This window comes from Enhydra lutris, unplaced genomic scaffold (genome assembly GCF_002288905.1).
Source record: "Enhydra lutris kenyoni isolate GAN:26980312 unplaced genomic scaffold, ASM228890v2 scaffoldscaffold9, whole genome shotgun sequence".
Lineage (NCBI taxonomy): Eukaryota > Metazoa > Chordata > Mammalia > Carnivora > Mustelidae > Enhydra > Enhydra lutris.
In genome coordinates, this window is record NW_019154093.1 from 65,795,191 (window position 1) to 65,809,079 (window position 13,889).

The following is a 13,889-nucleotide window of genomic DNA, read 5'->3' on the forward strand; positions in this document are numbered from 1 at the left end:
TTATATATCTTAAGGTATTATGTAAAATGACCTATAAAAATGCATGGAAAGACTGATCTCAGGGGTTGGATCTGCCTGGAATCCCCCTATTTTTCATTGCTAGCACAGACTATGGCAACAAGTATCTGTCAAAAGCTTAATGATGTAACAAAAGTCTAGGGTTCTTTATCAGAGATTTAAATAGAAAATCAGGGAAAAAAAAATCTTAGTGCCCTTGCCAAATCTAATACTTAAGCGTCAAGTTCTTTACTGAGGGTAGAAAAAGATGTGAGAAAGGTAATTAAATGGTAAAAGTCAGGAAACTTTCTATTTAGGAACACTTGGTGATAATTTCATCACACAATCTTAACACAACAGACCGAGGTAAGTGCTTCATCCAACCAGTAATACAGTGACAGTATAAGGATATAATCTACTAAGTCAACAATTTACCTGACTATTGCACTTGGATGAGCCAGGTGATACAGAGCAGATGGCCCAAGACAACCCATTCCCAACATTATGAAGACACATGCACTTATGTAAAGATATGAAAGGGATGGGGGCAGGGCACACAAAAAAGAAAGTAAGAAAAGGATAGATTCAGGGAAAGCAAGGAGGGCTGGGCTAGAATGAAAAGGTTAACTCTTTTTACTTTGGTAAGTTTTTAATTACCTTTTTAAAAAGTTCTGAGTACGATATAAAACATTATTGTAGACAGTCTATTTTGAGATCATACTTACCAGCAGTTGTTTTCAGCAACTGATGTGGATGACTATACTTGAATGAAGGATAACCAAAGAAACACACATATTTTGGCTTCAAAACATGAACATTCGTACATGTCTGAAAGTAGCGAACACAAATCTAAAGATGAGAAAACAAAAAAGTAAAAGCTTCTGTGAATGTTCTTGATGGCTTATGTCTGTAAGTACATACTGAATTTCAAGTCTGTTCTAAAAGTAGAACAGTCATTATCACAATACAAACAGTATGAAATTATCCAGGCCAACATCTGAACTGGCCCAAACCTGGAATCAGTGAAAATAAAGTTTATTAAGACTGGTTATTTCTCAAGTATTTCTGTTCAAGAAATCAAAGGAACTTAAACCCTGTCACCCAGGAACATTATTTTGTTCTTTTACTTAGTAAAACTACATCCCTGGAGTCACATTTGTTTATATGCTTATGATCCTTGCTTAAAATTTCTTGTGAAAGTGAAGAAATTTTAACGATATATTTTGTACAAACACATGAGTTTGTAGGTACAGTTGCATCACTAAAGACTTCCCAAAATAAAACTACTAAAGAATTCAAAACTAACTGTTAGCATCTAAAGACATTGAAAACGTGTAGTGCTGTAGGGAAAGGTTTTCTTACTATAATTTACAGATGACTCTTTAGATATGACCATTTTGTATAACATCTCAGTATAATGCAAGACAATATACAAGAGAAACAAGTTGACCTTAATCTATTCAAATTGATATATTAGAACCTATGTGTCTGAAAGGTAGACTATTTTATTTTGAAAGTTAACATTTCAATGTTATTAACAGCAGGTTAACTATATCACACTTTTAAACATAATGTACAGAAATTTCTAACCCCATTACTGTATTTGAGAAGAGTGGTATATATTCGCAATTTTTTAAATTAATGTAGGAGTTACTTTTAATTAAAAAAATTACTTTATTATCATGTACTTTATCCTTTGGTGGTGATTAGCCCTTAAAATTTAAAAGTTATTTTATAATACATATTATGTTATATACTATAGCCACATTATAATATGTATTTATAAACAAGAATTTTGTTCTTTTTCTGACAGCAAATAATATAAAAACAAGTATTTGGTTTACCAATACAAATAATACATTTAAATTATTATGTGATATTTCACCTTAATTTCTAAGCTGTTACTGATTTCTGAAAGCAAAGAAAAACTAAAGATCTCTTTCCTAAAACACAAATAATCTTAAATCATGCATCTTAGTTTTACCTTAAGAGATAATTGTAAAGCAACTAATCTTTACAATATATATTTTATTTTTATTAACATTAACATTTGGGAAACATAAAACCTAAAGAAAACTGATAGCTTAAAACTTAACAGATAGTGGGGCGCCTGGGTGGCTCAGTGGGTTAAGCCTCTGCCTTCAGCTCAGGTCATGATCCCAGGGTCCTGGGATCGAGCCCCACATCGGGCTCTCTGCTCCGCAGGAAGCCTGCCTCCACCTCTCTCTCTGCCTGCCTCTCTGCCTACTTGTGATCTCTGTCTGTCAAATAAATAAATAAAATCTTTAAAAAAAAAAAAAAAAGTTAACAGATAGTGAAAGAATTCTCTTTCCCAAACCCCCATTTTCTGTGTCCTTTCTTTCTCCTTCAACTTCCACAATCCTGGCTCTTAGTCAACAACAGAATCAAAGGTGTAAATCAACCTCCACTTCATCAGACATTCATAAATTTTAATTTAGGGCAATAAATGGAAATTTTGAAGAATATGGATTCACCTTGATATAAAGAAATAGTTTTTTTAAAGACCTTGAGAGAAAATTAAATTACTAGGAAGTCCTACCTTAAACAATGGCAACTTTTATTGAAGAACGACTAATCAGGCAAGGGAGGCATGAACTAGCAAACATTTATTGAATGCCTACTAATGCTGGATACTTTAAAGGTCTTTAAATGCATCATCATCTTTTTAATCTCACAATTACCTTCTGAAATAATGGGCACATTAGCCCTCTTTAGCACATGAGAAACTAATGATCAAAGAGGTTAAATGCTTTGTCTAAGGTCACAAAGCAAACAAATAGCAAAATTCAGCTCTGAAACCAAGAAAATCTGACTCTGAAGCTGAGGTTCTTTCTTTCACATCACACTGTTACATGTAGGAGAAATAATCCCTGCTTTGAATTTATAACCTAGCAGAAACAAATAAACACACACACACACATTCATGCATGGATGTGTATGCTCTAGTTTTTTGTAGTAAGTATAGGCAGTAGGCATTAGAGGAACTTCAGCAGAGAGTTTTTTTGTGTTTTGATTTGTTTTTTTAAGGTTGGCTTGATCTGGGAAGGCTTCCAGGGGAAAAGTTGTGGTGGGCCTTGCATAGTAAGTATTAATTATTACAGAGCAGCAATGCACTTTTAAAGCAGAGGGAACAGAATAAACAAAGAACTGCTTCCGGAGCTTGTCTCCTCAGGCAGTGAGTTGCTTGATTTGGCTTCATCAAATTTATAAAAGGAAGTGTTGCAGGGCGCCTGGGTGGCTCAGTCATTAAGCATTTGCCTTCTGTTCAGGTTATGATCTCAGGGTCTTGGGATAGAGCCCCACAGGCTCCCTGCTCAGTGGGGAGTCTGTTTCTCCCTCCCCCTCTGCTGCCCCTCCTGCTTATGCTCTCTGCTCTGTCAAATGAAATTAAAAAAAAAAAAGGGGGGGGGGTGGGAGTGTTGGAAGTTGCTCAATGAGGACCGAATTATTGTTGAATATAACCATCAGGATAAGGAGTTCGAACTTCTACACTACAGATTATTGAAGAAAAAGGACTAAGAAATTAATATAGTTGCAGTTTATTGATTAGATTATAACAGGTAAAGCCAAGTAAGAGAGGAAAAAGTTAAAAAACTATTACAGTATTTGAGCCATGAACTACCAGGCTCCTGAAGTGATTTACAGTGGAAAAGGAGAAAGCAACATAAGTACAACAGGCATTATGTGACAGTGACTAATTGGACTAAGAGAAGGCTAGACTAATTAGTGAAGCTGCTGAATGGAAAGATAAAAAAGCAACAGAAGGGGAGCCTGGGTGGCTCAATGGGTTGAAGCCTCTGCCTTCAGCTTGGGTCACGATCCCCAGGTCCTGGGATGGAGCCCCACATCAGTCTCTCTGCTCAGCAGGGAGCTGGCCTCCCCCGCTCTCTCTGCCTCTCTGCCTACTTGTGATCTCGGTCTGTCAAATAAATAAAAAAATAAAATCTTAAAAAAAAAAAAAGCAACAGAAGGGAGAAGGAGAAAAAATAATTTGTCAAACTAAAAAGACATTTTTTCTAGAAACAGAATGCAAAAAATAGGAAATGAAACCAAGTTTTAGTAGATTCAAATAAGGAAATAAATAATAATTAAACAGGCAATTGTTGAGCATTCCTGAAGACAGGGATTATGCTGGGCTTGGGAATTCAAAGCTGAATAAACTACAGAATGTAGTCCCTAAATTCAAGTTGCTTACACTTCATTACAAGAAGACGGACAAAATAGAAAAGTTCAATGTTAATTCAATGGTAAGTTCATCAAGAGTCAAATGTCCAGTGCAATAAGGGAGAATAAAACCCAACATAGTAAGACCTTGTTAATGATCTACTACATGTATTAAGACCTCCTGTTATTTATACTTTACAACAGATGGAAAAAAATGGACTTTTTACTGAGTTGTTCAACAAACATTTATTGAGTATCTACTCTGTGCTAGGCACTGTGGATTAGAGAACAAAATAGATTAATTCCTTCTCTCATGGAATGTACAGTCCATACTTTCAAAGGAAGACAGTTAAAGAGTTGATGATGACATAGTGTTATAATGGGAGGAGCAGAGTATTAAAAACAAACACAAAGGAGGAAAACAATCTACTTCAAGAAAGCAAACTTGAAGTAAGACCTAAGGGCTGAGCACATGTAATCCAGGACATGAGGTGTTATTGCAGATGAGGACATAGGGAAAGAAAGCAAGAGTCTTTAAAGCAGAGGAAATACATGTGCAAAGGTCTGGAGTCTGAAGTCGAGAGAGGCAGTGTGTTTAATTAAATGAAGCTCAGTGTATTTCCAATGTAGTTCAGTGTGGGGCAAGGGTGAGGCAAGTGTCAGAGTGGGGGTTGAGGTGGGTAGGTTTCAGCAAGAAATGAAGCCTGAGAGATTTGGAAAGGTCCAGATCATAAATTGCCTCATAGTCTTTTAGATTTTGGACATTTTGCTTGAGGCAATTTTAAGCAAGGAAATGACATTCTCAAATGTATCTTACTTTGTAAGATCACCCTGGTTACACTATGGAGAATGGGTTGGAGAGGCACCGATTGGAGGCAGAAAGTCCAATTAGGAAGGACCAGGAAAGCTGCAGTTGGGGTCAAGGTGGAGGATAATGACTAAATTCTGGAGTTGTATAGGCTAGAATCAAAAGAGATCTAAGGGTTTAACTCTGGAAACTAGAATCCAATGTGTCTCTGAGGCATTAGGGTAGATGCTGTGAGATAACTAAATGCTAACTCCTTCAAGACCCCCTGGGCTAGCGGTGGCCATGTAACAGTCCTGGCCAAAGTGTGGCTGGTACCACCCCCTCCCCCTTCCTCCCTCGAATATGAAGTTGTAGTGGCCCTCTTGTAACCATAAGGGAAAGGCCGCATGAATTGTTGAAATGACAACCCTGATAAGTATGAGCCACTTAACCAATGCCAGCTGCCATCTAGCTATGGGATGCATAGTTAGTTTATTTCCCATTTATTGGCTGGGTTTTTATTACTTGCAGCTGAAAAATACCTACTATGTATGCAACTGGAGATCTCCAGGACAGCAGGATATATGTGGGTCTGGAGTAGAGCTGGCTTGAAGACTGGAACTTTAGGAATTATCAGCATACAGATAGCAACTAAATTGAAAGAAGTGGCTGAAGTAGTTTGGGAAGTGCAGAGTGCCAAAGTCCTAGCCCTTATAAACACCAATACATATTTAAAAGTCAGGCAGGAAAACAGGAGATTGGGCTGGAGTGGCCAAACATCTAGGAAGAAGAATAGTGGGAAGTGGTGTCACAGAAGCCAAGCAAGGAGAACTTTCAAGAGAGGCCAATACCTACCACGGTGCAAATCTCAAGTTACACAGTATCCCTTGAGAACTCCTCTCTGACCCCCCAATACCCCTCCTACGGGTTCCTGTAACTCTATAATGTCCCATTTAGCACTTCTCAAGCTGTCCTAATTCTTTGTACCTTTTTCTCCCCTGCCTTCCACCCCAAGGCTGTAATTAATCTGAGACGGCAGGGTTCTCTCTCTCACATTTGCTTCCAGAGTGCCTAGCACAGGACCTAGTACACAGCAGGCTCTTGACAGATTTTCTAAGCTCAGGGGTCGACCACTGTAAGACCTTAGGAAAGAGGGATCCCAGAAGGAAAAACGCTATGCAAATAGGACGAAACACTATGATTACTGGGATGTCAGGTGATTGGTGCTAAAGGGTTGTTCAAAGGGAAAAACTTCAGGGGAGATGGAGGTAGGTCGCAGCTATGGTGATAAAAAGTTGGAAAGAGGGGCGCCTGGGTGGCTCAGTGGTTAAAGCCTCTGCCTTCAGCTCAGGTCATGATCCCAGGGTCCTGGGATCGAGCCTCACGTCGGGCTCTCTGTTCAGCGGGGAGCCTGCCTCCTCCTCCTCTCTCTCTCTCTGCCTGCCTCTCTGCCTACTTGTGATCTGTCTGTCAAATAAATAAAAAAATCTTAAAAAAAAAAAAAGTTGTAAAGATATGTGGCACAGACACGGGAGAGGAACACAGGTCCACAGAATGAAGCCTGAGTTTTCCTGCTCCTCGGAGGCAAGGACCCGTGCTGTTACGGTTTGCTTTACGGGTCTCTTCCTCTAGACTGTAAGTTCTTCGAGTTTCTCTAGACTGCAAGTTCTCCGAGGCAGGGGTCGTGTGGTCAGTGTTTGGCACACAGTGGGTGCTCAATAAATGCTGAATGAATATATATCTCCATACCCCTAGCACTTATCACAATGCCCAGCACCTAGATGGTGCCCAATGAAAGGCTATCGGGTGAAAGGCTAGATGGCACTGGGTGTAGATAAAGCTGGAAGGAGACGGAGTTGCGACAGAAACACGGCCAGGTAAGGAGGGAGTGGGTCTCTGGACCGGTCCGCTCGCCACCTTCTCTGCCCTTCGTGTAGCATACATCCTTCCACTTCTCCATCACACGTGCCCCGACCGCCTGGCTCTCGGACGACAAAGTAACACACCTCCCAGCGAACACCGGCGACAAATCATTCCTTCCCGACCTCAAATCAGCCCCAAACCGCTTACCAGCCGCCCAGCATTCTGGCTCCAGGTCCTCAGCACACGCACTGCAGCCATCTTACCCGGAAATGACAAATGCTCGGTGGTTGTGAAGAGTTGTTTCGCACTGCCGACCTATGGGGAGCCGGGAAACGCACCTCCCCCTGAGCGGCCAATGGCGAGGGCCGGAACGAGCCTCCCACCCCACAGCCAACCAGCGGGCGGGGCGGGGCCTGAGGGAAACACGAAGGGGCGGAGAGTCCTGCGCAGAGGTAAGAGAGCACGCTGGAGGGGAAGAGCGGGGTGGAGGCAGCTCAACGTGAGTTTCGGGGACAAAGTTGGGCAGGCCATGGCTGTGTCCACCAACGATCATCTTTTTCATACGTGTAGTAGAAATGGAGACTGTTAAGGGAACAAAAAGGAAGACTATTACTTGGAGAGAGTTATGGTGAAGACCTGATGAGTAGGAAAATACCCCCTTTCAGCTTGGATCTTACCCGCCTTGATTACAGAAAATGCGACATTTCCAAACTTTGCAGCAAGGCTCTGTACCACTAATCGAGTCACAAATCTATGCTGGAATCCTACCCAGTGACTGGTATTCTTTACTCCCATTGAGGGTTCTTGGTGACCGAAATTGCCTTTTCAATTTTTTTGTCCTACAGAAGATAAAGGTTACCCTAACGTCTGAAATAAAGATACCAACATTATCTTTTCTTCTTAGAGAATGTTGTCAGATGCAGCTGCCCAGCGTATACAATATATATCACAGACATATATAAACTTGATTTACTTGGCTCTTGGAGAATGTCAAATTCAGGTCAAGGTGATTGGGGGGGAAATATGAGATCAGAGTTTGTTAACAGTCAATCTTTCTCAGAGCAACTAGGATAACAATTACTGGAAACTTCCAGGATGACATTTGCATGGTTTTTGCCCTCTAGATGAGAAATAAAATCTGTACAGATGTCTAAAGAATTAAAGCCCAAAATATGGGAACAAAGACATTTTAAATCCTCAATAATCAAGGTTAGTGACTGGAACAAATTCTCAGTTATTTCACAAATTTGCTAATATTACCCAAACTCACACTTTTTTTTTGCTTTTCAGTATATTTCACATACAAACTATTGTAAGCAATACATTCGAATCATTACTTTTATTTTATTTTTTTTTTTAAAGATTTCATTCATTCACTTGACAGAGATCACAAGTAGGCAGAGAGGCAGACAGAGAGAGAGGAAGGGAAGCAGGCTCCCTGCTGATCAGAGAGCCAGATGTGGGGCTTGATCCCAGGACCTTGAGATCCTGACCGGAGCCAAAGGCAGAGGCTTTAAAGTATTGAGCCACCCAGGTGCCCCGAATCATTACTTTTAGAACAATATCTGAAAAGTCAGAAGAACTTTAATTTTTTTAACTTTCCAATTAACAAAAGATTTTATAAGCACTGTTTATTTGATATTCCCAGTTGTGTGTGTGTGTTTTAAAAAGAAGATGTGGGCGGGGGGGTGGGGGGACGCCTGGGTGGCTTAGTGGGTTAAAGCCTCTGCCTTCAGCTCCGGTCATGATCTCAGGGTCCTGGGATCAAGCCCCTCATCGGGCTCTCTGCTCGGCGAGGAGCCTGTGTCCCCCTCTCTCTGCCTGCCTCTCTGCCTACTTGTGATCTCGCTCTCTGTTAAATAAATAAAAAATCTTAAAAAAAAAAATAAATAAAATAAATAAATAAATAGAAGATGTAATAGCTGTGACTTTGAAGTGAATTATTTTCTTCCCAGGGCCCGTATACCACCTTCTTCCTCTTAACTTTCCCTTTATTTATTTTTTTAAGGATTTTATTTATTTATTTGACAGAGACACAGTGAGAGAGGGAATACAAGCAGGGGGAGTGGGAGAGGGAGAAGGAGGCTTCCCTCTGAGCAGGGAGCCGGATGTAGGGCTTGACCCCAGGACTCTGGGATCATGACCGGAGTCGAAGGCAGACGCTTAACAACTGAGCCACCCAGGTGCCCCAACATCTCCTTTTCTAATCAAACATTTGGGGTCATAAATTTCTCTCATGGCACAGCTTTAAGCTGCAGCCCATCATTTTGGTGTGTTGTGTTTTCATGACCTGAGCTGAAAGCAGACACTTAACGACTGAGCCACCCAAGCACCCCTTAACTTTCCCTTTAATTCTACCTTCTTCCAAGAAAATACTTGGTTATTCTTTTCTTTTACCCTCTTTTGACCTCAATGGATTGAGTCCACATTCAGTATTGTGTGTGTCCTTATCTTTCACCATCAACTGTTATGCCACCTACATACTAGTTAATCCATTTGCTTGAGTTCAAAAGAACCAAAGAACCATTTTTCCCTTTTCCTAATTAATAAATAACTGATTATGACCCATCAGTTCCACTGCTAGGTATCTACCCAAGAGAAATGAAAACATATGTCCACACAAAGACCAGTACAAGAATAATGGTAATAGCATTGTTTTTAATAGCCCCAAACTAGAAACAGTCCAAATACTCTTCAACAGGTGAACAGATGAACAAAATGTGGTATATTCACATAATAAAATATTATTTATCCTTAAAAATGACTGAAACACTTGTACATCTGTGACATGGATGAACCTCAAGAATATTATGGGAAGTAAAGGAAGCCAGATCTGAAAGGTCATACATTGCATGATTCTATCTATATGAAATGTCCAAAGAAAATCTATAGAGACAGAGCAGATTAGTGGTTGCGTGGGCCTGAGAATAGGAGTGGGAAATGGCAAATGACTGGGAATGAGAAAAAGCTTTTTATGGTAATGGAAATTTCCTATTACCAGATTGTGGTGATGGTTGCAGAACTATAAAATGTACTAAAAATCATTGAATTATACACTTAAAACAAGTGAATTTTATGGTATATAGCTCAATGAAGCTGTTAAAATTTGTTACATCGTATATTTACAAAGAATAATGTAACATATCAGTAAGTTGCACATAGTAACAAAAACCTGGAGCCCATAACCCAATTTAAGAAATAAAAGCGTTCCTATTCTGGTGAAGGTCACACTGTCTCCTCCTCCTCTTAACCCTTCCTCTCACTGGAGGTAAATTATCCTGCATGTGTGTACAGCATAACTTTGTTTCCATATGTTACATATGAATCTCCAACAATATCTTGCTTAGCTTTGCTTATTTTTGAGTTTCATAAAAATGTCATCAAATTGCATCTTTCTGCAACTAGCTTTTATGACTGTACCACAATTTACTTATCCATTCTCTGTGCAGTGAACATTTGTGGTGTTTCCAGTTCTTTTCTATTGCTATTACAACTTTTACCACTACTGCTGCTACATACATTCTTTTCTCCTGGTACATGTGCAAGAGTTTCTTTAGGGCAGTGCTTCTCAGATTTAATGAACATTCATATCATCTGGGGATCTTGTCAAAATGCAGATTCCCATTCACTAGATCTGGATGAGGCCCGAAATTCTGCATTCCTAACAAGCTGTAGGTGATACAGTTGCTATTGGTTAGCCAATTACACTTTGATTAGTGAGACAAGGATATATGCTTAAAAATAGAATTGAGGGGCACATGGCAGGCTCAGGTGGTGGAGCTCTTGATCTCAGGGTTGTGAGTTCAAGCCCTACGTTGAAGGGAGAGATTACTAAAACAAACAAACTTAAAAAAATAGAATTGTGGAGACTTGGATTATACTTACCACCCCCCCTTTTTTTAATTTTGAGAGAGAGCACAAACAGGGAGAGGAGAGAGGAAATCTTAAGCAAGCTCCATGTTCAGCACCTACCCGAACACAGGGCTGGATCTCACAACCCTGAGATCATGACCTGAGCCAAACTGAAGATTGGCTGCTTAACCAACTGAGCCACCAAGGCACCCCAAGATTATACCTACCTTTAACTTTACCCAAGATAGTGCTATATTGTTTCCCAACATGATCATGCAAAATACACGGAAGCTGTTAAGAGATTACCCATTGTTTCTGATTTGATATTGTCACACTAAAACCAAATTAATATTTTTCCCAACATAGTAGTTGTAAAATGGTATCATATTCTTAATTTGAATTTCCTGTTAATAAGGTCAACACATTTTCATATATTTATCAATCATTCTTAAAATGCCTGCTCATGTTTTTAGCCTTTTTTTTCCCCACTATCGTGTGTATGTCTTTCTCTAGATGATTTGTGTGGGAGTTCTTTATATATTTTAGATTGTAATGTTTTTTCATTTATTTGTGTTTTTGGTATCTTTTTCCTTGTCTTTGCTCTTTTATAAGAGTCTTTGGTGTACAGAGTTTCTCCTTTTAACATGGTTGAATGTATCTGTTTGTTTGTTGGTTTTTTCCTGTATGGTTAGTGCTTTTTCTGTCTTAAGAAATACTTCCCAATTGGAGTAGCTGGGTGGCTCAGTCAGTTAAACCTCCAACTCTTGATTTGAGCTCATAATCTCAGGGTCCTGGGATTGAGCCCCATGTCAGGCTTTGCACTCAGCATGAAGTCTACTTGTCCTTCCTCTGCTACAACACCACTCACTCTTTCAAATGAATAAATAAATAAAATCTTTAAAAGAAAAAAAAATGCTTCCTTATCCAAAGTTCTGAAGACAATCTGCTATATATTTCCTTCACATTTAAGTCATTGTTGGTTTTGTAATTTTAAAATTGAAATATCATTCACATACCATGAAACTCGCCCCTTTAAAGTATATAATTAAATGATTTTTAGTATATTCATAAACTTGTGTAACCATTACCACTATCTAATTTCAGAACATTTTCATCACCACCATGTGAAACTACATACCCATTAACAATAAATTCCCATTCTGGAATTCCACCCACCCCCTCCCCAAGCTCCTGACAACTACTAATCTATTTCCTTTCTCCACAAATTTGCTTATTCAGTCATTTCATTTCATATAAATGTAACCATACAATATGTGTTCTTTTATGAGTGGCTTCTTTAATTTAGCATAATGTTCTTGAGGTTCATCTATATTACACATTTATCAGTATTTTATTCCTTTTAATAGCTCAATAATATTTCATCGTAAGATATAGTACATTTTTGTTTATCCACTCATCAGTTGATAGACATTTGGGTTGTTTCTGTTTTGGAACTACTGTGAATAATAATGCTATGAACATTCTTGTACAAGTTTTTTTTTCTACTTTTTTTTTCTTGTACAAATTTTTGTGTGGACATAGGTTTTCATTTTTCTTGGGTATATATCTAAGACTGGAATTGCTAGGTAGGATGATAACCCTATGCTTAACTTCATGAGGAACTGTCAGACCGTTTTCCAAAGTGACTGCACCATTTTACATCCCCATTAGCAGTGTAGGAAGGTTCTGGTTTGATGCCCTCACCAACACTTGTTATTACTGGTCTTTTATTTTAATGTCATGCTAGTGGGATGTGAACTGTTATTTCATTGGGGTTTTCATTTGCATTTCCCAATGACAAATGATGTTAAGCATCTTTTCATGTGCTTATTAGCCATTTGAAGAAATGTGTATTCAAATCCATTATGCATTTTAAATTGGGTTATCTTTTTATTTTTGAGTTGTAAGCATTCTTTATATATTCTAGATACTACACTCTTCACAGATATATGATTTACAAGTATTTTCTCCCATTCTGCAGTTTGTCTTTTCACTTTCTTGATGGTATCTCTGAAGCACAAAAGTTTTTAATTTTAATTAATTAAAGTTCAATTTAATTATTTTTTTAATTGTTGGGGCTTTTGGTTTCTCAGAAACCATTAACTAATCCAAGGTCAATGAAGATTTATATCCATGTTTTAAGAGTTTTATAGTTGTAGGGGTTGGCTCAGTTAGATCATGCAACTCTTGATCTCAGGGTCATGAATTTGAGCCCCACGTTGGTTGTAGAGATTAAGTAAATAAAAATAAAACTTAAAAAAAAAAGAGTTCTGGGGTGCCTGGGTGGCTCAGTGGGTTAAAGCCTCTGCCTTCGGCTCAGGTCATGATCCCAGGGTCCTGGGATAGAGCCCCGCATCATCAGGCTCTCTGCTCAGCAGGGAGCCTGCTTCCTCCTCTCTCTCTCTCTGCCTGCCTCTCTGCCTACTTGTAATCTCTGTCTGTCAAAAAAAAAGAGTTCTACAGTTTTAGTAGATTTAAGGCTTTGATCCATTTTGAGTTAATTTTTGTACATAGTGTAAGATAGTTAAGTCTTTAAAACATCTTGAAATAGTTTTTATGTATGCTGTGAGATAGAAATCCAATTCCATTTTTCCCTATGGTTAACCCATTGTTCCAGCTTCATAAACTGAGGAGTTTCTCTTTTTCCAAAGACCTGCCATCTCATCAGTTTAGAAATCCACTTCTGGGCACTATTTGTCTGTCACTACGCCAATCTCACATTATCTTAATTACTTAGAAATTCAGGATTTTGAGATGACAGGTGCCTTCATCCTCATTCTTTTTAAAGTTATTCTTGCCTTTTTGTTCTTTCATATAAATTTGAGAATCTGCAAATCTGTCTCTTTAAAAAAGTCCCCAGGGGCATTTGATTGGAATTTTCATTGAAACTATGTTTTCAATAACATAGTCCATTATCTTTTTCTTGTAAATCTTGCTAGACTTCCATCATCTGTTGAAATGAAGCCATGATGTGGGCATTATCTTGTTACTAATTTTAAAAGGAAGATGTCTAATGTTTTACTACTTACTATTAAGAAGAATGAAATTTACTGTAAGGTTTTCCAGATGCCCTTAATCAGTTAAGGGAGTTTACATTTATTTCTAGTTTTGACCTTGTTTAACCATGAATTATTTTAAATAGATCTTGATTTTTTTTTCAAATGTTTTCTCTTCATTTATTGATGAAATCTTAAGTTTTTGATAG

The 13,889-nt window shown here is 38.6% G+C and overlaps 1 protein-coding gene across 1 annotated transcript in view; it reads right to left on the reverse strand.

The window, feature by feature from the left end:
* The window catches only part of LOC111143074 (dihydrolipoamide branched chain transacylase E2), a 54,997-nt gene extending 47,803 nt beyond the window's left edge, over positions 1-7,194 (reverse strand). Inside the window, exons 1-2 of the mRNA XM_022496530.1 lie at positions 7,040-7,194; positions 723-846 (exon numbers count right to left, since the gene is read on the reverse strand). Coding sequence (XP_022352238.1) covers positions 723-846; positions 7,040-7,090 — 175 coding nt within the window. The 5' untranslated portion in view covers positions 7,091-7,194. The remainder of the gene's footprint in view (positions 1-722; positions 847-7,039) is intronic.
* Between the last annotated feature and the right edge of the window lie 6,695 nt (positions 7,195-13,889).